The sequence below is a fragment of the Chaetodon auriga genome, chromosome 7, assembly GCF_051107435.1.
Source record: "Chaetodon auriga isolate fChaAug3 chromosome 7, fChaAug3.hap1, whole genome shotgun sequence".
Lineage (NCBI taxonomy): Eukaryota > Metazoa > Chordata > Actinopteri > Chaetodontiformes > Chaetodontidae > Chaetodon > Chaetodon auriga.
Genome location: NC_135080.1, coordinates 8,764,651 through 8,789,195, shown reverse-complemented (window position 1 = coordinate 8,789,195; position 24,545 = coordinate 8,764,651). Strand labels below are relative to the sequence as shown.

The following is a 24,545-nucleotide window of genomic DNA, read 5'->3' as shown; positions in this document are numbered from 1 at the left end:
CAGGGACAGTTTTGAAAGGAGGGAGGCTCAGACTTAACTCTGGTGTAAGCTTAGAAAACAGTGTTTCACCCAAGCGACTCTTGAGATAATAGACTGTTAATGAATTAAAACAAACGCTGCCTTGGTGTGAGTGCAGTGGTTTTCAAACCTGAGGGACGAGGCTGGATTAAAAACGCTTGGGGGGGTCTTGCGTCCCTATTTTCTCCACCTCTCTGTTCGTTTTGTAAATTAAGGATGAACATGGTCCCTAGTTTGTTGTGGCAATTAAGGAGTATGCACCAGCCAAATGCACAAAATACTGCACAGGGCTTAAAACATCTGACGAAGGACCAAACTTCAATATTTAAGTCACCACAAGCTGAAATGTTGGTAACCCAGAGTTCTTGCGTCTCTAGACAACATGATCAACAGTGAAAATGATCAAGTATTTCTCATGAAAATCATCATTCCTCTATAATATGCCAGGATGAATTCTCCAGCTCCTGTCACTGGTTTCCAGCTGTTTCTATTCATCCTCTGTGGAATCAGGTGTTCACACCGTGGAGACGCCCTGAAAGGCCTGGAATCATTTTGTCTGTCTGCTCCTTCCGCTCTCAGGCCTTCAGACGGAATATTTGTACTGTGAACATGTCAGTGCCGTCTGGAGCACCTCATGTTCTCCTGGCCCGCCTGGGGGGGAGGTTCACACCCTTAAATCAAACACACTGATGATATCATCAGCGAAGACTGAGGACATCTGCTGGACGCCACCTGCCATTACAGCGCAGGTGACCCCCCTCCGTTTTAGTATAATATAGAAATAAATGCGCATCGTTTGGCCTCATGAGCAGCTTCTGGTCTGAAGATGGACTGAGTGACAGAACACTGAGAGCTCAGCCGGCTGCCTGCTGCTCGCACGGCGGGTCCTCCCCATCCACACACACTGAGTCCGCCCTCCTCTCCTCAGCTCCTGTCGGAGGAGTCGAGCGCATCCAGCGGCAGACCTGTGGAGGAGCTGCAAACTCTCACTGCTCTCTCACCTTGATTTCTTTCCTCCTTTCTTTCTTCTTCTTTTTTTTTTTTTTTTTTTTTTGACCACACATCAGGATGGATCACAGGATTACAGGAGCGCTTTGTGACAAGTCTGCAGGCGTCCTGTAAGGTAGGTGACAGGTTAAATACGTGTCAGAAATTAAATTATACTGAAAGACAAGTTGCCTCCGAGCTACTCAGAGTCACACGAAGGAAGGAAGTGGCACACTCTGAATCATGACAGGTAAAGTCATATCACTTTTATTAACGTTTATAAAGTTTCCATGAATAAGAGTATAAAAACTAAAGCGTGGCCTCAGAAAATGCCATCAGTCACCACAGGTCGAAGAAATACTGTTACTTCAGTGTAGAAATACTCTGTTACAAGTAAAAGTCGTGCATTCAAAAAAAAGGTATTAGCATTAAAATGTAGTTAAAGTAGCAAAAGGAAAAGTACTCATTGTGCTGAATGATGTTTATTATATTGATGTGTACATCATTGTTGCAGCTGGTCAGGGTGGAGCTATCTTCAACTACTTTATCTTCATCATCTGCTGGGTATCTTATGAATTCTTGATCTATAATATTACACCCTAGTTTCTGTTGATATATTTAGATTATTAGACTGAATCAATGAATAAAGTAGCAGAAAATGGAAAATGGAAGTACAAGGACCCCATAAGTAACAGGACTCGACTACTTTCCACCGCTGTCAGTCAAATTTGACTATTCTTATTAAGTAGAAGTATTAAGTCTTCTGGACACTGGTAAGAACTGCCATGTGAGTTCCCCCTAAAGCCAAATTTAGCTTAATAACCATCAAATTAAACAAATTCAATTATTCACACCAGAGGAGGACAGAAAAAGCAGCAGCTTGTTGTCTTTCATCTCAGAATGTGCAGCTGCACAAAGACGTGTCCAGTATGACGACACGCTGTATCATGTCACTGTGAAGTACTGTGCTCAGTTTGTCTACAGAGCTGTCTCACCTGGTGTGTCAACAGCCAGTTCTCTAAACAAACATGCAAAGACACCTATGAACAGTTTCTACTGCAGAAGCAGAGGTGGAAGAAGTACTCAGGTCCATCACTGAAGCTGTAAAGGGTCACATGACTAATCTGAGGGGTTGTAAAATGATTAATGGGAGACACAAGGAGATTAATGTACCTCTCTGGGCTTCAAACAGTCTCTTAAATTGAACTATCTGAGAAGTTAAGTGGAGAAATCTGTCCTCAGTGGAGCTGCTGAGGACTCATTTGAAATGTGACAAGCAGCGTTTAGCTGGACACTGCTATTATATAAGGGGTCAGGAGCCACAAAGGTCAGAAAGCAACGGTTAAAACCTTAACGATGGATTGTGTCATAAGATTATCATGCATTTTTTAAAGCTGACAACATAATCTGCAAAGTAACAAAAAATACAATATTTCCCTGAAATGTATCGATGCAGAAATATAACGTGACATAAAATGGATATAACATAAACAGACCCAGCAGCTACAGTTATAGCTCATTTGGTGAAGCTGTTGGAGAAGCTTTGCAGATGTTTCTGATTTAAATGGATCTAACGGGTGTTGCTGCATTCCTTAATCAGCAGCTGGTTGTATGGGAGTGGAAGAAACAGCTGACCAAACAACAAAGGCCTGACTGTAATTCTCATACCTTTGCGATTTATTTCCGTGAACATTAACTTTGCAACAGGTGAAGTTTGTCTCCAGCTTTCCCAAAAGGCCTCCTCACTTCTCCTTGGCATCATCATGGTTATTAAATATGGGAACAGTGATCCATAAAGGGCTTTTTAGGATGTGACAATATGTCGCCACATGATTTGTCTGACAGAGACAGACCCAGCTGGTTCGGCCGAGCGTTTGCACACCTGCCCGCTGAGAGAAGCAGGGGGAGGAGCCATGATTGACCTGAGCCACCTGACGGAGGAGGAGCAGGGGGTGATAATGTCGGTGCTGAGGAGGGACCTCGAACTGAAGAAGGCCGAGGAGGAGAGAATCAGGTAGAAACGTGCGTCCCCTCTGTTGGCCGGTCCAAAGACATTAGACCCTGACGTCCTGGAACGATCGTTCTTAATGGCTGTTTTACGTGTGCAGAAATGTTTTGCCTCACATTTAAGTTAATGTCATGTTATTCAGCCAAGCCCTGTTTTCTGGGAACAGGGCTTTGCGGGACAGTAAACATGCCATTCAGAATTATACTCGTCTGGCCATAATAGAATAACACAATAACAGCTTGTCCAGATACGGACGTTGCTTCCATCGCTGAGAATGTGAGATGAGCAATTAGATTACAGAGAAGTCTGCACATGGAGAGGGTCATGCTGCTCTGGCGCACAGGAATAGAAACCCTTAAAGGCCTCAGTGATGAGACGCCTCACCTGTGAAGAGCCTGACGACCACATAGCGTAACGTGGCAGACAGTGAATCCCAATACAGCAGCGTTAAAGATAAATGGTAAATATCACAGCCTGAACTTCAAATCAGCTGCTCCTGAGCTCTGCGGTGAACCTTTGGGAGGGTCAGGCATTCCTCACCGTGTATATTCAAGGCTTGTTCAGGCAAACAAAAGGCCTCATATCATTTCTGACCTCTCCCATGTGCTCAAGCGTCTTCGGCCCCCGAACGAAAGGCAACCAAGCATGTAAACTAACAGAAAGAACCCCAAACGCACCCTCTTTGGACATGAGTTTCATTTCATTTTCACGAGTCAAGAATGTCGTGAAACAATGTGCTTTTCATTGTGAGTTTAATGGAATTGGCCGGCCAAGTTCTTCATCAGCGGGAGGCTGAATGCCCGCTGTGTCTCCATCAGTCTAGTGTAAAAGGATTAAGCCAACAGCCTGTAATAATGTGCTACCCTTTTTTCACATGACCACCATGGTGCTCCATCAAGAGGAACGATGAGTTGGAATGGCCTTTTAATGCCTTTGATTCAATTTCAACCTGATGGAAATGTTTTCCGAATTCCTTCCCTCGGATGGATCATGTGCAACTGTTATATAAAGCTGGTGATGAAGCAGTGGAAAGAAGAAGTGGTGGTGCAGAAGAACAAAAAGCTGGTGTGATTAAGAAAAGATGCAATATTAAGCGTTGGTAGCTTCAGGGTAAAAACAGGCCGCAGAGGTTCGAAGCAGAATGAAATAAAACAACAGGGGAGAGAATCACAGAATCACAGAAAGATTTGAGTCCCGACGGGAAATCCGATCCCCCCGTGCACGTCACATCAAACTCTCTAGGCTCTGAAATCCCTGATGAACTTCATCTTGCACAGTAAACTAAAACAAAACTATCTCCAGCTGAGCAGAGAGTCATTCATGCATGTGATGTGAGCAACTTCAAAACACTCTGCTCGTCTTTGTCTGCCCTCGTCTTTATGTTTCAGCTCGTATTTAGAGATTAGTGCTGCTCAGACCAAATTCAAACGGTGTCAGATTCTCCATTCAGCGCAGCTTAAGGGAAGCGCTGTGGTGTATTCGTTCATTCACAAGAGAGTCTTTTTGTCTCTCTGTAGCCACTGGGCTGGACAGGTACAATGTCCTGTGTGTTTTTAATAACTTCAGCGAGGATTAGCATCGCTGCACGAAAAGACAATGCATGACAATACAGAAAAACCTCTTGACTTAAGTGTTTCTGCATGTGTCCTTTGTGTTTTCCCTCCAGCAAACTGGAGAAAATACTGCACAGCGGCTCACAGTCGGACACCGAGATGAAGTACCTGACTGGAGAGTGGTTTTACGAGGCCAAGTCTCGCAGGCACATGGACAAGATCCACGGCTCGGAAATCATCCTGGCCTCCATGAAACAGAGGAAAGCAGCTTTAGGTGTGTTCCTTCGATGCTGTTGACAAAGGGCTTGTTTTAAAGTACATGCTGTGTACTCTGTACATTACTCCATGCAATCTCTCAGATGTCCACTGTCTGCCCACAAAGATAAACTATTTGCCCGCGTGAAGCCAAAGTTCAAATCCAGCCTTTTCACAGACTTTGACAGCCACTGCTCATGCCTGCACAGGGGGCTGAGCATGTTACAGCAGAGAGGAAGATCAGAGTAAAACAGCTGAAAATACTGGATTTAAACTGTGATTTCGTGTTATAGATAAACTCCTGTGAACTCAGCTCCTTTCACCTTTCCTCCTGCAGACGGGTCTCTTAGAATTGAAAGATCCAAGACGCCCAGCAGCCGAGGTTCAGACATCGTCGGCCCACCAAAACCTGCCAGATGTTTGGAATCGCTACAGCCCCCAGAGTTCAAGTACACAGTCCTTTATTATTGTCCCGTCTGTGTGTCTATAACCTCTTCACTGTCTTATTTTCATGATCTTATTCAGCCTGCTGTTTGTTCAATGTGGTATGACAAATGGTGTGCTGACTTATAACAGCTGTTAAGGTTTCGGAGTCTTCATGTAAACATTTCATTGATTGGTCCAACACGTATCTCTGCACTCTTAATTCTCATAGTATCAAAATGAAACACACCCTGCTTAACGTCAGCCTTCCTGTGTCCTTTAAAGAAGCTTCTACAAGGTGCCAATCCAATTTACATTAATGCACTTTGAAATACCGTTTCAGCTCCTCTCTCTTTCCCACTTTATCAGTGTCTGTGTGTGTGTGTGTGTGTGTGTGTGTGCCTGTGTGTGTGCAGTGTGTGTGTGGTGTCTTGTGACTCAGCCTGTGTAAACAAAGGTGGTGCTAAGTGGAATCATGGTAGGTTTAGTGCCCAGCAGCAGCCAGCTGCCTCACAACATTACAGGATGTGGTGTGACCTATTCAGGGAAGAGAGACCGACAGTTCAGCAAAGTGTTTAACTCAATAGAGCTCTCAGCATAAATGCTCCAAACGCACAAAGTGACAGTTTGTGTTATTTCTGGAGAAAAAGGAGCAGGCCGTTAATCTCCAGTTGCTCTGTTGTGGAATCCCAGTAGTTTCTTGCCGAAGACAATTTAGTCGTTTGTGGTTATGATCATTATTACAGCATCCTGAATGTTTTTACAGTGTGAAGATAACTGAAGTGGAGGATTCTAAAACTTGGCAATCAACATAAAATGTGTATTTAAGTAAATTTCTGCCATAGCTCAGACACATGTAACATCCTTCTTTCACAAGTTGGGTCAATATTTGATTTGGCAAAGCTTCTGTACTTTGTGCAGACAAGATTCCTAAACATACAATAGACTCAAGAATGTAATCGCCGAAACTCTATCAGATATTTGGCAATGCAACAGGTTTAGCAGGCAGTGTAGGTCCTGTTTTACTACTGCATCATGCGCATTTTGAATGCACTCAGCTTATCAGTTAGTATTGCGTCGCTTTCCTGTAATACAAGCATGACTGTAAAGAAATTGGGACGCTGTACAAAACATAACATAATAAAGTAGAATGTGATAGTTTTCTGATCTTTTCTGACATACACTCAATTGAAAACAATGCAGACAACATATTTAATGTTTGACCTCATCAGCTTCATTGAGTTTTGTAAATATCTGGTTATTCTGAATTTGATGCAGCAACACATTTCAAACAAGTTGGGACAGGAGCAGCTAAAGACTGGGAAAGTTATGGAATGCTCCAAAAACACCTGTTTGGAACATTCCACAGGTAAACAGGTTCACTGGTCACAGGTGATAGTGTCATGTTTGGGTATTGCCAAATGGGCTCAGGAAAACTTCCTAAAACCTTTTTTCAGTGAACACAGTTTGTTTCCAAATGATTACATTCTGATTTTATTCACGTTTTATGCAGCATCCCAACGTTTTTGGAATCAGGGTTGCACAACTCATCTTATTCAGCCATGAAATACCAGATATTATGACTTTATTCACAGTGCTCTCTCATACTTTTGTACTTCCATTGATACTGATGTTGGTTAGGTTGGGTGGACGTCTTCCTCTTTGATGTGACACACAGACTTTGCTGCTGAGATGTTTTGCAGCAGGCTTGTCATGTTAAAATGCACTTCATCTGTGTGACCTCATGCGATGCCTTATAATGCTTGTATTTCTTTAATATTCACCTTTCTTAAATGAACATTTCAATTGTGTTTTCCTTCAGTGATGCAGAAAAAGAGAATCTGAATTCAGGCCTCCGTTCTCCCAGAACGGTACGCATATACACATTTTTCCTTCCTTTCGTCCAGTCTCGTTACAGTCATATTACAGATAATGTAATGTAAAACATTAATTCTAGTCATTTTCCTTCAAGCCAAGGCACAACCCTTTCAACCGCGCTTCCCTTACTGTTGTTGAGCCACCTGAAAATAACGATGACATGTCAGCCAGTCGGGACCGGGAGTTATCCGAGACAGGTTTGAACAGAACTTTAAAAACAGAACACAAACACATTTTTTAGGCTGTGAAATAGACATTGATGGCATGATACACTAAAATGAATGTGCAAAGTGAGCGCAGTGTTGAATCTATAGTCCAGACTGAGCCTCTCTCCTTTGTTTCCCTCAGAGCTCCTATCTCCACTGAAGAGTCACCCAGCAGGGGAGGTCAGTCAGACTTCAGGCGGCTCGGTCACTTCCGAGACCTCCTCTGTGGGGTTCAGGCCTGTGCCAAAGAAGAGGACATTTCTCTCAAGATGTACCTCTAGTCAGTCAGGAAGCAATGGCGTGGGGTCAGATACTCAGGTAGGGTCAGCAGGGGTTGTTTCTGCGCCAAGACAGAGGGCCCAGTTAGAGCTCTCACCAGTCTTACCCGGAGGCCCAAGATGAAATGCTACTAAATGAAATGATAGTTTCTGATCAAGTGTCTCAGTTTGCTGAGCCATTCAGATCTCCAGATGAAAACTTTCAGCAGCCACTCTGTGATGGATTTCAGGTTTCGTCTAATTCCAGTCTGGAGAGAGAAAGAAACCCACATTCTCTGCCAAGAGCCAGGTCAGTGGACGATTCATCCATCAACTCTTACCTCAAAATCTTGGTTAAACTCTCTCAGCCTTCCACTGCAACTCACAACCTGCACTGTTTCCAGACCGGCCACCTACAGCAGGTTTGATGCGTCCAGTGACAGACAAACCACACAGAAGAGCGATGAACGTCATGAAGAGCAACAAAGAGAGCGGGCAGCAGTCAACACTGTCATCCTGCACACCAGCAGCATTCAGGATTCAGACAGACAAAACAGTGTGGGAACAGCGATGAAGCAGGAAGAGCTGAGTTTGCCTCAAAGCACTGTGGGTGAGTACAGAAACTAGAAGTAAATACCTACTGTAGTCAAAAGCATGTTTGAGCTTGTCATTCAATGTAAAGCCTTTTGGCTTATGGACCCTTAAAATGAAACTAGCTGTGACAAGAGTTGTGAACAGTTCAACCTCAGTGACTTTAACTTCTCAAAATTGTCATTTAATGATTTTTAGAGGTCCAAAGAGGTTAAAGTGTGCAGTACTTCACCAAAAAAAGCACTGGTGGTGAATGTAACTACAGCATCCCCAGTTTGAGTCCATATCTGGGGCACTTGTTGCATGTCACCCTTCTCTCTATCACCATAGCAGCTGATAAAAACACCACAGGGTACAGGTGGATCAGAGACGTGATTAAAAAAACACAAATGCCATCCTCATGGGGAAGCAGCAATGAAATGCTATGATGTATCAGATCTACTGGTGCTCAATTAATTATGTAATCTTGTCACATCCTCTTCATTATATTTGCATAAAGGTACTTGATGGAAACACTCACAAATTCACACTATTTTGCAAAAATCTTCCAGAGTGACCAAAAACATTTAGTTTAAAAATATTTATTGAGATTCCCACTGCCTCCCAGTGTATCTCTGAACTGGTATACTATGTGTTTAGATAGCAGCACGACTCTAGAGATCTCAGTCAGTCGGTTCACCACTTTGGTCCAGAAATATTTCAAAAACTATTGGATGGATTATTGTGAAATTAAGTACAGACATTCATGGTGCTCAGGGGATGAATTTCTCTGGCTTTGGTGAACCCCTGACTTTTAGTGCCACTCCAGTGAAAGCCAGTGAAATTTTCCAACATCTACAGGACAGAATTTGATACAGATATTCATGGTTCCCAGACTATTTTGTGTTATGACCAAATACTTGCAAAAGTATTTACATTCCCATCAACATCACCTGTACTTTGTTCTTAAGGCTAATTACAAATCCTTAGCATGTTAACACACTAAATGCCACTGGCATGGTTGTAGGCTTGTTAATAAAAAGTGGGCCCCTGAGAGAAAAGGTAAACCTGCTGCAGGACAGACAGTCATAGCATTCTGACTTTATTCAGACAAGTACTAAATCCTGTATCATTCCTTTCTTTTCAGATCCAGATCCTCCAGTATCTTATGATCTCAACATTGTTGATAAGTCTGATCAGCAAACGCAGAAGAAAATGGATCACAGACACATGTTTAAATTATCCACCCAGACCACCAGTCCCACTGGTGATGAGGACGCCATCGCGAAGGTGCTGGATTGGTTTAGTCGCAGCACAGACAGCAGTGAGTGGCTAGATACAGAAGATGCTCCAGAGGCCACGAAGAGCTCTGAGAAACATGTCGAAATCAGCAAATTAAGAGGTGAAGATTCATTAAGTAAAGATGCTGGGGATATTATAAGTGATAGAAAGAAGGAAACTCTTGAGGGTGAGAGAAGTCACACACAAAAGCAGACCAGTGAGGTTAAAGAATTAAGAGTAAAAGACAGAATAGGCAACAAGGAACTGACTGAAACACAAGAAGAGGTGATGAAGGACACTGGAGAAAGAATGCGGTCACAGGAATTTGAAGATCATCACGATGTTAGCCAACCACCCCAAATCTCACATCTGAAGACCTTCTGGGAGAAAAGCAACATGGGCCCTAAAATACTTATCAGCAAATCAATCACGCCAAGCAACAAAGGACAAAAACCTGCTCATCTCTCAGCAGAGAAAGATGAGAAGTTGAACAAACCCCACAGAGTGTCTGATATGCCCTCTGTGCCTGAAATATACAATGGGAAGGGGAGTTATGACAAGTACACCTCAAATCATGGGGATGAAAGAGAAGAACAACTGCTAATCAGTCCACAGAAGGATACTGGAGACGTTCACTTACATAGTAACCAGGAGATATACAATCTGGTGATGAATACTTCAACAGTTGACCCCCAGGTATTTGACAGAAGAGGTTCAGACACTGAGATTTTAAACATAAGCAGACTTAGCCCACAGACACAAACAGCCATCCAGTCCAGACTCAGTCCAGAGTCTGAGAGGGTCCCCTTACTCAAACCAAATCCACAACCTGACGGTATTTCCCAAACTAGAGAATCCCCACTGCAAGACGAGCTGTCCAAGACTGTTCTTGAGTCTCAGCTCAATAGAGATCTAGAAACAAAGCACAGTTCAGACTCTGAGAAGGTCTATTTGTCTAGAAACAGCCCATATATGGACTACATGCAAGACGGGGTTGATATACAGATTACCCCCAAAACGCGAATGCATAGTGGCTCAAGTGAAGATGTAAAGAGGAGGGACACTGAGGATAAAAGCATGCAATCAAGCATGTCTCCGAAGCGAAAGGAAGATATGTCTACTAAAGACAGAATAAACAGTCCTCACTCAAACAGACAAGGTTTACCACATCAAGAAAGTACTGCAGAGAAGATAAAGCAGCTCAGATCTTTCTGGGAGCAGGAGAGGAGCAAGCCCATGTTTTACACCGGCAAGCCTAAAGCTCTCGGGGATGGTAAAGTCGCTCGGGGGGCAAATCAGGCAAAACTGAGTAAAAGGTTTACAAAGTCAGAGTACGACCTGAGCTCAATTGGAAATTATTCAGGCAGTGATGATGAAGACTCTGGAAGAAGTTACCAAAATTTTACTATTCTTCCTTTGAATCAGAGGTTAGACAAGTTGTCCACTAGCCTGGGCACAAGCCGAACTCAATTTAATACATTGCGCGAGTTCTGGGACGAGGCCACATCAGATACCAAGGGATCATTTGACAAATCTAAAAGTCCCAAAAGGAAAGAGCCAGTAAGTGCCCAGCCTTCATCTCAGGAGTTAAAGTGTGGTGACCCTGAGATTTACCGTGAGAAAACAAGGCCAGCTGTTATGAAATCATCTCCACCTCCTCAGAATCGATCAAAGTCACCTCTCGATAGACAGTCCGGGTCACGAGCATCAAATGACAGCAAGAACAACATGTCCAATTTTTCAACAGCTGAGCAGCAGAGAGAGCCCAAAAGAAGCTCGAAAGACTCTAATAGAGAGGAGAAATCCACGAAACCGCCAAGCAGTTCAGGCAAAGAGACTCGCTCACCTAAAAGCAGAAAAGACAGCCTCGGCAATTCAAGCAGTCGCGTAAATTCAATGCGTCGCACCACGAGCATGTTTGCTCTGACTGCTCCCGATGAAAAAGATCAAAGCCAGCTTAAAATGGATATAAGCCATGTCCTCTCCCAAAGCAGAAAGCAAAGGCAGAGCACTGAAAAAAGCCCCATGCCGAGAAGATCATCAGAGGAAACTGAACCTCTGACTCCACGTGCACGGGCTTGTGTTCCCAGAGACTACCGCCATTACCTTGGCATGACGGATGAGACCAGCATCCACACTTCCCTCGCCCCAGCTCCTCAGGACGAGGGATCGGAGGGCCAATCTGGGTATGAATTTGACCTGGGTGGGCCAGTGAGGGCCAGCACTCCAGTGAGCTCAGAGGAGCGTTACAGCAGGAAAGGCAACAAGACGAGTCAGCGCCCCCTGTGGACAAACTACAGCAGTTCAGATACAGGTCAGGAGTCATCTGTGAGCAGCATGTCAGAAATCTGGTCCAATTTGAGGAACAGTTCAAACAGTGAGCACCAGCTTCAGTTTTTTATGGTTTAAAACAAGTAACTGAGGCTGTTTTTACTGTAAGTCAAAGCAAAAAAATCTAAGATTACATGTCAATATGCAATTCCTGCCACCTTAATCTAATCTAATCTAATCTAATGGGTGTGGGCTGTTCTTGAAACTGCAGATTTCAGTTCATCTGTTCCTGTCTTTATGTCTGAGAGTACTTGTCCTCTACTGTTGAAAGAAGTAGAGTAAAAGTGTTTGAGGTTCAAGCATCTTGACCTTGGAAACAGTATGTTAGAAGTTGGTATTTATAAGAGTCAACAACTTTTTACTAAACAAGGATGTAAAGGTTGAGAACAAATAAGTTTGAATCAAGAGTTAATGCACAGATTTCTGACCGTTCATGTATATATAGTTCTTGAAATGTATTGAAAAAATTTGTCATTTTTAAAATCAGTTTGAAGCAGTCCAACTCCTGCTGTTTACAGAGTCATTATTATCGCTGTGGATTGTATCCAGCACTATCATTGATATCATGTCCATGTCAGATATCTGTCTATCAGGAGACACTGTATGGTCCTGTGGTCAGCTGCCCATGTTTAATTTGTGGGCTGGGTGATGCATAGCTCTAACTTTACTGACACCACACAGATAAAAACATGTTTCACCATCCTACAACTTAAAGGTACGTGTATGATATGACCAGAAGCTTTGTTTAAAAAAAAGAAAAAGAAGCTACGTCAAAGACATCCTTGTTTTGTGTTGCAGAGATATCTAATGAAGTTAGCATGCTAACTAGCTAACAGCGGCTAGTAGCTGCAGCCAAAGATTGCTACAGCAAAATAGTAAAGTAAGCAGTAGTTAGTAATTCCTCTGGTGATATGCTGCCTTATTTGCTTGGAGCAACTTTCGACAGGTGGCCAGTTCTTACACATTGTACCTTTAAGCAATTTCACATATGCTTGGCTGAAAAGAAAACTGTTTCTAATCACAAGTGACTTGTTTTCAGCAAAAATCCCAAACATTTGCTGGTAAACCAGTAAAGTACCCCTTTTCTCCCCAATGTGCACAGTAGGTGAGAATGATGATGAGCACCAAAGTCCTGTATGGAAAGCGCTGAGGCGAGCAGAAGCCCGGCCTAAAAATCTGGCTAAAAGTATGGAGGACATCACAGCATCCATATCACCACGTGAGCATGCCGTCAATTTCCATGTCAAATTGTCCATATGCACAGATCATTGTGGGTGACTATGATTCATTATTTTGTTTCTCACAGGACAAGAAAGAAGGCAAGACCCGACTGTGGACATGAGGCGCATTAGTGATGGTAAAAGTTGCCTGATCCTTTTCACTATTTTTGCAAGCATAGTGGCAAATTAGTCAAGATTTTGTGTCCTCTGCTTCCCAATCAACGGCTCTTTAGTTTCATCCATCCCATCGCCCTCCTCATCCTTATTTTCGGATCCAGGCCACCTGAAGAAGATGAGCAAATCAGTTCCTTCGTTCTTACAGAAGGAGGTAAAGCCACCCCTGCATCTTTTAGTCCCGTAGGTCAAAACCTGCTCTGCATCCATGTGCACGGAGCTTTCTGTGCCTGCTGTCTGTGTTTCAGGACGTCAGCAGAGACGCTGACTCCAACTGCGAGGACAGTGGAAGACTAACTAAGGGCAACTCTTTGACTAACCTCACCAGCTCCACTGGCATGCAGTCTATGTCTTCTGTATGTTCACACACAGCAGCAGCTGACACTTAACACACGCTTCACATTCAAATCGCTATGCTTGTTGGTTTTTAAGCTTCAATTGTGATTGTCAGGGACTGACATTAACCCACATTTGTTTGTTGTTTCTACGTAGTGATTACATTTATGATGAATGATAAAAAATGTTTGCCTACTTGTTTGCGGGGGCTCGTAGCTGAGTGGAAGTGTGATGACCATGTACAGCGGGGACTTTGGGAACGTGGAGGTTCAGGGAAACATCCAGTTCTCCATCAACTACATTCAGAGGCTCAAAGAGTTTCACATCTTTGTGGCTGTATGTCGAGACTTGGCTGCAGTCGATCCAAAGAGGGGCCGCTCAGATCCGTGAGTACTGTACCTGAAGCAACCAAACAATGAGTATGTTTACCTGCACCCTTGAGTCTTATTCTGGTGTTATTAATATCCATGAACATGATTTGGATTCTCCTCGGGCTGACAGAGGAAGGGTATTGTGGGCAGCTGTAGGTCTCAGAGGAGGAGCCAACGCTACACACATATCAACAACGTGTTGTGCAGACCTGCATGTCAAGCTGGTTGATTGGTTAATTCAGGTCTTGACGAGGGGGAAGTTGGAACATGAAAACAAACAGAAACATAACTCATACAAGTAGAAACAAAAGAAACACTTAAAACATATCCAAGTGACCCCCTGTGCATGTTTGCCTACATGCAGCAGAGAGGAGCATAATTCTAGCTTAACAGTGTTGAGTTTTCTAACTGTGGAGGCTCGTCGGGTTTTTGTGTTTGTATTACTTCTGATAAATTGTAGAGGCACATCTTACCTTAACTGATGAAACCTTTTTGTGGCTGGTTTTTTTTTCAGATATGTTAAAAGCTACTTGGTTCCCGACAAAGCTAACCTGGGAAAGAGGAAAACGTCTGTAAAAAAGAAGACGCTAAATCCAATTTTCAACGAGATCCTCAGAGTAAGAAACCAGTATATGTCGCAATAATGCCTTGAACATACAGAGGCACTTTCCCACACTGTAATGCTCAATAGCTGGTGTGCATTGCAGTCAACAGACAAAAGCAGCTTGCTCTTCACTGTCCTTACAGTATCGTGTTCGCATGGAATACCTCAGAACCCAGACGCTCATTCTCTCAGTCTGGCATCACGACACCTTTGGCAGGAACAGTTTCCTGGGTGAGGTGGACGTGGACCTCTCCAAGTGGGACTTTGACCACACCCAGATGAACTACTTAGCCCTGAAAGCAAGGGTAAGAAGAAGAACACACACACTCAAGGCTGCATTATCTACAGCAGTTGTTTTCTCATCAAATAACAGCGGGTTATTTTTTGGTCAGCCTGCTCATTTTCCAGGAGTGTATTTGAGCAGGTTGTATCAAATGGCCTGTAGTCTGAACACAGGAATTTTGGAGCCTCAATATGGATTTTGGATCTTCTGTTTATGTAATGTATACTCTGTCAAATGTTTCAGTCTACACCCACACTTGCACCATCAAATGGGCGAGGAGAGATGAGGCTAGCCATACGTTTCATGCCACAGATCATCCACAGTGAAGGTCTGCACTCAGTTTTATACTATTATTTTGAAGTTTGCCATGTTTTTCATATAAATTTTACTTATCCACAATCCCGCCATCATTCTATCGACAATATCCAGTAATTGTTGGTGCATTTTGTCATTTCTTCCTCAAATGATTAGCTAAAGAGGGTTCAAACACCGGAGAGGTTCACATTTGGGTGAAAGAATGCAAGAATTTGCCTCTAATCAGGGCCACCATTGATCCATATGTTAAGTGGTATGTACAAACATCCATCTTGGACTTCTTTTTTGGGAAATACTCTTTATTTTCCCAGAGTTAGATGAGAAGATCATTCCTACTTTCATCTCTGTATGCTAAATATGAAGCTGCAGCCAGCAGTCGGTTAGCTTAGCCTAGCATAAAGACTGGAAATGGAAACAGCTAACCTGGCTCTGTCCAAAGAGCATTAAAAGTTCACTAATTTTTCAACAAACAATATGTAGCATGCTAATTAATGTTCTTTAAAGGTGCTGCTTTTTTTTTTTTTTTTTTTGCCCTTGGACAGATCCAGGCTTGCTGTTTTCCCTTTGTTTCCAGTCCTCATGCAGAGCTAAGCTAACCTTTTCCTGGCTGTGACATTAGCCTCATATTGAACAGACTGACATGAGAGTAGTATCAATCTTCCCACCTAATTCTCAGCAAGAAAGTGAAAAAACATATAACCTAAAATGTCAAATAAATCCTTTAAGGATATCAGCTGAAGTTTCCCACTGTGTCAGTCAGCATGTTCTCTTTTCCCCTCATCTTAAGCTTTGTGCTGCCAGACACGAGCAGGAAAAGTCGCCAGAAGACCCGTGTGCTGCGGAGGACAGCGGATCCAGCGTTTAACCACACGATGGTGTACGATGGCATCAGAGAGGCTGATCTAGCAGAAGCCTGCGTGGAGCTCACTGTCTGGGACCGAGACAGGCTAGCCAGCAACCTGCTGGGAGGCCTGAGGCTTGGAATGGGGACAGGTACTGATGGGAGTGGTCTATGTTATTTCAAAATACATCTGACTCATGCAAAGGTTGTGCTCATCAGCTGGAGTTTATCATCGTTTTATATATAAACCAGAAAACTGCATTTCATGGAGAAAATGTGGCATACTTGCTGGGATATAAAAACTCTTCTAAAAGCAGATGTGGTAGAAATCTGCCACCAAAATCGTTATTTTATTATTTACAACTTACTATAGATACATACATACATACAGAGAGAGATTTTTATTTCTGTAGAGATTTCTCTTTAGAGGACTCTATAGTCTGTGTGATGAAAAAATCTGAATGTTCATAAGCAGTCAGGGTGTTTTTGGTATTTTCGGCTGCAACTTGTAATTATTTTCATTAGTATAAATCAGACCATCATTTTCTTGTTTTATCACTTGGTCAGTAAAAATGTCTGAAAATCGTGAAAAATACCCATAATCAATTTGTGAAATAATTTAATTTCTTAAAATTGTTTGAACTGCTTGTTTTGCTCAAGCAGCAGTCCAGAAACTCAAGATATTTGGTTGACATGTTGACATGTCTGACATGTTGAAAAACACTTAAAGGATTAATCCATTGATTTTATCTATAACGATGTGATGTATTTATAAGACTATATTACTGTGTTATGTAAGTTCTTAATCTGCAACCTAACAACTAACTATGGCTGTCAAATGAATGCACAGTACTGCAGTAAAGAGTACAATATTTCCCTCTGAAAGGCAGTGGAGGTGAAGTATAAACTAGCAGAAAACAAATTACTCAGTACTCCACTGCATGCTATCAATGAGCAGACTTGTTTTTATGCTTCTATTTGTCTGTGTCTCTGTAGGCAGAAGTTATGGATCGGTGGTGGACTGGATGGACTCAACTCCCTATGAGGCAGTCCTCTGGGAGCGCATGAAGGCCACCCCAAATGAATGGGTGGAGGACATACTCCCATTAAGAATGCTGAACTCTGCCAAAACCGCTTTCAAATAAGTAAACGTATACCAACTACTATAGTGCAAAGAAAGTATATTTTTTGAGAGGAAATAACACAGTAAGTGAGCTGTTTTAAAGATGCATTGTACTGATGTAAATTCAACCAGGAAAAGCTTTCTAAGGATTTTAAAAATCTGATGAAAAATAAATACACTGGAGTCATTTGTAATTTTACAGCAACCTGAGGTGCCACCTAAATGAAGTAATCTCCTAAAAAGAGTGGCGCTGTGCACACTTCTGTCAACTGTTGAGTCTCCACAGGTCCATGAGGAAAATGGTAAATAATATTAGAAAAACACCTCTGAAGATTGTGTTAAGTTGTGCATAAGACTGGCACAACTGTGAGCTTTCATTCGGGAAGGAAAGGAGAAATTTAAGACACCTGCTGGTATATGCGTTGGTGGCACTGAGGTGCACGGGGGAAATGTAATCAAGACACCACACAGCAGTCACACTACAATAAACCCCCAATAGAAATAGAGATTTTACATGACGATGCATGACATTTTCTGTAGTATTTTTTTTTTGTCCCACTGCCTTAGTATTGGCTTTCATTGCACTGGCCCTTTAAGAAAACCTACCGTAAGAGTATATATTCTATGTAATGTCACCTCAAACTATCCAAATAACCTTTTATTCACGTGTTTTGAAAACATCACTTCTCAGACTAACACTTATTTTGACAGTATTGTTAGAAATGTAATTGAATTTGAGAGTATATATGACATGTGATGATCAGCACTTAATAATGTAAACCACAAGTGGGATTAAAGAACTTAAATGTAGAACGACTTACTCAAGTCTTTGTTCTTTTCTTTTTTTGTCACCCGCAAATTCAGTGGTCAGTGGTAAAGTAAGGCCAAATTTTTCAGTCATTCTGTTCATTCATTCATTCTGAAATATCCCAATATTTTGTGTAAAATGGTTTTGTGTAAAATGTTTCAACAGTTGCATAAAATGGAGCGCCATAAAATTTGGTTCACATATCCAGGTCCCCCTCATATTGAATTATGTGGGGGGACTGCGGGCGGTGCCTTACCACCATCATCAGGTCAAGCTTTACACTTTTCCAATGCTTAAATGACCAAATACTTGCAAAACATAACGGCCTCTGCTATACTTTATACTAATTAGCAAATTGTTAGCATGCTAATATGCTAAAATAAGAAGCTGTAGATGATTACCGTTATACTTAACATGCTAATATTACTTTTATATAACTTTTATATAAATTTGTGGTATCTGGGCCTCTGTCCTCAGAATTAGGCCAAGCTGGCACAGGAGGATGACCGGTCTCACTGGTCTGAGGTTGCACCTATGAGAAAACAACAAAACAATGCGAATCAAAGCATCTATTATCTAATCTTCAAGAGGAAGTACTCTGAATGAAAAATTTGTCATGACACACCACAGATCAACCTACGCTAGGACAAAGCCTGCAGAAGTGACAGCCGCGACACTTCATAATCACTTGTGGTTGTGCTATTACTTAAAAAAACGAGGCATGTTCCTTGCTGGACGTTGTCAAGATACAGAAACAATTTTGCTTTTGTTTTTTCCATTGTTACAAAAGTGAATTAAGGTATCTTCATTCAGGTTTATCATTTGGTATTTACACTGCAAGGGAAAAAGATTGTTAAACAAATCCTATGCACTCACCTGTAAGTCTTCATTTTGTGTCTGCCTATTTGTTTCCATGTCTCTCCATTTATACTGGCCACCAGATAACAAAGAGGTGTAAGATGAAACTTGTCTGGAGTAACCTGAGCTGGGCCTGAACATCAGAACATGCAGAGCTTGTGTACTTTTTCCAAATCCTGAAAAAAAAGTACATGCCCATTGATATTTTGTTTGTGTGAACAGAAAGGCTGTTTCTCTGTGATGATGCGAACTAAGAGTTTACAGCCATGCTATGTGCACTTATTGTGGCGACTGTGGCTCAGGAGGTAGGGCGGGCCGTCCACCACTCAGAAGGTCGGTAGTTCAATCCTCCGGTCTGTCGAAGTGTCCTTGCTAATGTTAGCATGCTCGCAGTGACAATGCTAAGATACTGATTTTTGGCAGGTATAATGGTTACCGTGTTTACCATCTTAGCTTAGCTTGTTAGCATGCTAATTAGCACATTAAGAGCTCCAGGTTGATAGGTTTAGACAAACTGAAACGTTGACCTGATGGTGGCTCATGATCAGAGGCATTTTAAGCCTTTATTAGACAATGAATAACAGGAAACAAGGGAGAGAGAGTGGGAACAAAGTCTCCCAGATAGATTCATATGTGTAAATGTGCAGATGTGCAACTTAAAAGGTGATATGTCAGTGGACTGTTCCCAACTTGTTTCTGCTGCCCCCAAGTGATGGCTATGAACCATGTAAAGTTAATATTAATATTATTTTATTTTTAATCAAGTTTCTCTCAGAGACAGAGGCATCAAGACTGGGTAAAAATGTGGGAGTCACTTCAGAGTCTTTATCATTTCAATTTACCATTTTCAATTTCTGATAGCGGTAAATATTACCTGACAAATCTGTAATTTTACCAAGAAGTAAATGATGTTAAATAACACAGAGCTTTTGAGACTGGCTGTCCAACAGTCATATCTAGTGTAATAATGTAGTAATGACTACAGGGTACTCGGGTCAGAATGTCCAAATTTTGACAGGTGTCATTGCAAAATCATCTCAAGTATATTTTAATGCAATTCAAAGTCAATAATTACAATTTTCAAGGGCGTACAGCAAAACATGTTTTGTAGATCTGTGCATACATCAGCAATTTTTCATCATTTAACCAACCTATTAGCTTTAGCATCATTTCATCATTAGCTTTAGCATCATTTGACCAGTCTATTAGCTTTCTCTGATTCAGTGCATTCAGCCATTCAATAAGAGACAGTCAAGATATTTTGTTTAGTTTAATTGTGTGTTTTACCAAAGAATAAAGCATCAGTGCTTTTTTCATCATTCTCCTTGAAAATATTTTAAAAGTGCTTCATTTCTGACTAAGAATAATGACAACATTCATTAAATAGTTCAATTTGTTTCTGACAGCATGAATACACAGCGTGTGTACAGATTCTGTGTCCTCGTCTCCACATTAATAGACTATGTGATTCATAATGATTATAAAATTGTGAACATTGATTACTGCTGACCACCTAGTTACAGTGCTATTTGTGGAATGGAAAAACTAAATAGTGGTATGACAAGTATGATATTTCTGACTATTGTCGTCATTGCAGCAGCATGATGGCCATGCTTTGCAGATGAAGTATTAAACTGCCGGTTTGGGAGATACATGAAGTGACTCCAGTCTCAGTGAGATGATGTTACTGAATGACTGGTTTTCTCTGTCTGATGTACAAAGCAAAGTAAACAGCCATGGCGGTGAGGAGAATAGCTAGGATGACGATGCAGACTATTACAGCCACCACAGGGCTGCTGTAGTTGCTCTCCGATGACATATCTGTGTGAGCAGGGAAGACGAAAAGCACAAAAGTATCAGACATCATGCTTCATGGGTGTATTCATTTATGTTGCTGAGTACCGACTGAGCAAGTAGTGACCAAGAAAGTCATGCATCACAGGCAAACTTCACTGGCCCAGGCCATAACAGTACATTCAGAACATCACATATAATGCAGATTCTTACCGTGAGAAGCTGAGAAAGTCTGAGCATCTCCTGAAGAATTAAACCAAAAAAAGGGTCAGCAACTGACAGGGTTCACTTTTTGTGTTATTTTTGGTGAAACGGATTAAATGAATATTTGACATTGATACAAAGATTAATACCTCCCTCGTGTGCACCAAATATGAAGCTACTGCCGATAGTCTGCCAGTTTAGCTTAGCATAGATTGTAAACATAGGGAAAAAGGTAGCACGACTTTGTCCAAAGGTTAGAAAATTCACCTACCAGCACCTCAAAAGCTCAATAATTAACGTCAGCCATATCGTCTTTGTTTAGTCCATACAAACATGTCCAGTCTTTACACTAAACTGAGCTAACTTGCCGCTGGTCGTAGCTTCATATGCTACGACCAGCGGCAAGTTAGCTCAGTTTAGTGTTCAATCAAATTAGCACATTTTAAGGTAATATTGTTTACTTTAGCGTATGTATATTTATTCACCATATAAAATAGCATTGCGATAGGACGTAGGGGTATCTTATAATTTGCCCTAAAGACGCACCGCTGCTCTGTTTTCTCACAACAATGGCAGGCGAGGTGACTGTAGCATTGGCCGACACGTACTGGGCCTCTCTCTTTCTTCTTTGGCGATCTCCACAGTCCTGTTCACAATTAAAGAAACACAGTGTATGAATTCATTACAGTACACCTATGGGTGATATCTTAAAATCAGGTTTGGCATGTTGAAGGAGCTTTGGTGCCTACTCACAGGCAGTAATTGGCTACACGAGGACACCTCACAGAGTCTGGTGACGCAGTGCAGGTAGAAAGTGGAAACTGTCTGATTTTTGTGCTCCACAAATCTGAAGGCCTCAAAGGAGAAGTACGCCTTCTGAGCGATCCCATTGACCTCCACTTTAGTTTGTGCGTCACGGTTACACCTCGTGCGAAAAGAACAAAGAGTCAGCATGGAGAGTAAGTGGAAGGTGTTATATACTGTGGTTAAGTCTGTGTGTAACTCACCCTACAAAAAGGTCATAATAGGTCATCAGCAAGGGATATGGACTTGTTGTTGCATAACATCTGTCCAGCAGCACGTTGAACCTTCGAGGACAGACAGGTGAATATGTGTCTCTCATATTAACGTAATCTATACTTTACTATAAACTGCCAAAACTTAAATACCTGTCTGTTAGATTGCTTGCCTTGACTACCACATAAATCTTGGTCTTCAGGTTGAGTCCTGATTGTGGGATTATAAGCGGCTCTTTGAAATCTCCATCCTGTTCCACAGAACAGAAAGAACAAAATCAAGTTATGAAAATGTTCAAAAATCCTCTGTCTCCGATTCTAAAAGCTTGAGCAGGTCTTACTTTGTACAGGTGCATACTCAGAGTGCTGATGAAGCTCCCATTGTTGTCTCTTATGGCAAGACTCACACCTGATCTGTATGAAGCAAAAAGAAATTTGTATGATACATTAAAGATTGTCCTGCTCATCTCTTATGCAGCGTAAGTGTTTTTCCAGGTGTCACATGACATACTCACACGCCCAGTTCAGTGTTGTTCAGGAGATACTGCATCGGGTAGAGGCAGGAGAACTTATACAGGATCTGCGGGCGATAGGTGATCATACCCGCAGAGGGGTCTACAGATGTAATGGTACCAGAGATGTTGACGTACTGGACATTTGAGAAGTCAGAAAACTCTCCACTCCCAACTTCATTGATTATCTATTAAAAAGAAGCATATATTTCACTGAAATCAGTTAAAATCAGCTTTCTGATCAGTGTTTTGAGTGTCCTGAAAAGTGTTATGTAAGTATAATGTAATACTTTCTGATTTATCTTTGAATGTGGACAGGAAATGACATTATTCAAGTCTCTCCAATCTTATAATGCTGTCAAATCCACTCTACTTTGAACATTTGTACAGGAAGCGATTGTGAAGAGTACCTTAAAGTTGTTATTGCAGGATGAGATTGTACTTTCATTTATGGGGAATCTGAATTTTAAGACTGGTGGGTCAGTGTTCCAGTCAGCGTCCCCATAACAGTCAGGTTTGTTGAACTCATTATTGAGGACCATCAGAGACTCGTTGTAAAGAGCTTGGTACACTGGACAAAGGTAGATGCTCAGGTCCATATGCTCAGTGCCGCAGACCACAGTTATGTCCCGGTTTTCTGGGGGAGATAAAAAGGGAGGATGTAAATCAACAGAACTTAAAGTGTGAGAGGAACAAGGAACACAGAAAATGCCACAAACCTGGAGGTCTGTTTGTATCACTAACAATGCAGGCTTCTGGTATCTGGGCCTCTGTCCTCAGAATGAGGCCAAGCTGGCACACAAGGATGACCAGCCTCATTGTCCCGAGTGTGGACCTGTGACAAATCAGCAAAACAATGGAAACCAAAGCATCCATCGTCCTCTCTCAAGAGGAGGGTGCTTTGAAAGAAATCTTTTCAAAATGGTCGATTTTTTTGACGTCAAAGACGACGGGGACATGATAGAAAAGCCAAAAAAGGAAATAGAGTTACTTCAGCCCATTAAGCAACATACAGTAAGTAGTCTCTTGAAAGAAAAAGGAAAGAAGTGCTTCAGCCTGAGCTGTGATTCATGCAGTTCTTTCCAATAAAATTACAGACGGATATTTTTCATGACACAGTTGACGAAAATGGCACTTTTGACCAGATAAAGACCTCAAATTACATCTCATATGTGAAGTTTGATTTAAATACCAAAGGAGTCCGCAAACAAAACTGGATGATGTGCATTTTTCTCCATTGCTAATATAGTAAGAAAAGAAAAATGCTCTAATTCAAATATTTTCATTAAAGTATAATACATACAATGTATTATAGATAAATATAAATGAAACTATTAAATTCCTTCAGAAAAAGAGGTGAATAAATGATTGCAGGGACTCACCTGTAAGTCTTCATTTTGTGTTTTGCTATTGGCCACCAGATCTCTCCTATTTATACTGTCGCCCCCACAAGGGCGTGTGAGGGGACGCCTCAGACAATAGTGTAATACGAGCTGGGCTTTTAACATTTTCATTTCTTCTGAATATTTTACATATATTTGGAGTCTGAATAATAATTCTTTAAAAAAAAAACAACCTCCAGTTCACCTTCTGTTGAAGCTTTGTTGAGGGCACAGCCAGCTTTCTTTACTGGCGTTAAGTAATGCTGTGTCATAATGACAAATGTTTGTTTCTATATGCAAAGTCAAATTTGTCTTAAGCAAACAGAAGACTGAGATTTCACATTTCACATTTGTAACTTAGTGGAAACAATTATCCTAGATGAAGATTTATCCATCTGCATTTACAGTGATTCTATTATGATGCTGTTTAATTGAAGATATTCATCAAATGAGCTCAGTCTTGCAATCTGAAATCATCAGCCACACTTTCAAATGTTAACATTCAGATAGACATTTAAATATTTATAATGTGTCACCAAAAAAGCACGAGTGTTTCCAATGACAGCCAGTCTGTCTTTGGTCTTATTCTTAGTTTGAAGTGATCACTCTCCGCGCCATATATATGTCAGCTTGGTTGTATTATTAATGTGATGGTATTGATCTCAGCAGAGGGGATTTATTTTGGCTTGTCCCAGTCCTCAATGAGGTCAGACAGAAACATGCATCACAGGAGCTGCCAGCTGGTCAGCAAGCTAAAGCCAGACATTGAAACTGGGTGCTTTTCCTTAAGAGATGAAGGAGTTCCCTGATCAGTTATAGCATTTAGAAATAAATAAAAAATGTTTCTTGGATGTGCTAAAGGGGAAGTGCTCAGGGCATTGTATCAGCTTGTGGGTTAACAGAATTGTGTAATCTATAAATAGTCTATTCTAGTGGA

General features: G+C 41.6%; 2 protein-coding genes across 5 annotated transcripts; one reads left to right on the top strand and one right to left on the bottom strand.

Moving 5' to 3' along the window:
- The first annotated feature begins 581 nt into the window (after positions 1-581).
- Positions 582-17,793, top strand: sytl2b (synaptotagmin-like 2b). Of its 4 annotated transcripts, none has more exons than XM_076734223.1 (21): positions 582-1,141; positions 2,851-3,019; positions 4,680-4,840; positions 5,159-5,270; positions 7,067-7,115; positions 7,217-7,319; positions 7,471-7,646; positions 7,837-7,895; positions 7,990-8,195; positions 9,303-11,750; positions 12,873-12,986; positions 13,074-13,124; positions 13,221-13,315; positions 13,410-13,517; positions 13,714-13,883; positions 14,383-14,485; positions 14,616-14,777; positions 14,999-15,083; positions 15,227-15,323; positions 15,858-16,063; positions 16,908-17,793. In XM_076734223.1, exons 2-21 carry the CDS (start codon positions 2,919-2,921, stop codon positions 17,054-17,056), a joined length of 4,755 nt encoding a protein of 1,584 aa, XP_076590338.1. In that variant the 5' UTR covers positions 582-1,141; positions 2,851-2,918; the 3' UTR covers positions 17,057-17,793. The 4 variants fall into 4 exon arrangements, with proteins under 4 accessions (XP_076590338.1, XP_076590337.1, XP_076590339.1 ...); XM_076734222.1 differs by having other exon boundaries at positions 12,870-12,986; XM_076734225.1 differs by having other exon boundaries at positions 1,059-1,141; positions 9,303-9,557; positions 12,870-12,986.
- A 2,591-nt stretch (positions 17,794-20,384) lies between these two features.
- LOC143323886 (zona pellucida-like domain-containing protein 1) lies at positions 20,385-23,045 on the bottom strand. The gene is made up of 10 exons (XM_076736048.1): positions 22,946-23,045; positions 22,637-22,863; positions 22,230-22,414; positions 22,056-22,128; positions 21,868-21,965; positions 21,706-21,786; positions 21,452-21,623; positions 21,245-21,344; positions 20,708-20,737; positions 20,385-20,521 (listed from the first exon to the last, which is right to left on the bottom strand). Exons 1-10 carry the CDS (start codon positions 23,043-23,045, stop codon positions 20,385-20,387), a joined length of 1,203 nt encoding a protein of 400 aa, XP_076592163.1.
- Positions 23,046-24,545: the final 1,500 nt, after the last annotated feature.

Coding starts and splice junctions, on each gene's coding strand:
- sytl2b (XM_076734222.1), top strand. CDS start 2,919: ATGATTGACCTGAGCCACCTGACGGAGGAGGAGCAGGGGGTGATAATG. Junction 5,271..7,066: donor CTACAGCCCCCAGAGTTCAA/GTACACAGTCCT, acceptor GTTTTCCTTCAG/TGATGCAGAAAAAGAGAATC. Junction 13,316..13,409: donor CTTCGTTCTTACAGAAGGAG/GTAAAGCCACCC, acceptor TCTGTGTTTCAG/GACGTCAGCAGAGACGCTGA.
- LOC143323886 (XM_076736048.1), bottom strand. CDS start 23,045: ATGAGGCTGGTCATCCTTGTGTGCCAGCTTGGCCTCATTCTGAGGACA. Junction 22,864..22,945: donor TGATACAAACAGACCTCCAG/GTTTGTGGCATT, acceptor TATCTCCCCCAG/AAAACCGGGACATAACTGTG. Junction 20,522..20,707: donor GACTTTCTCAGCTTCTCACG/GTAAGAATCTGC, acceptor CTGCTCACACAG/ATATGTCATCGGAGAGCAAC.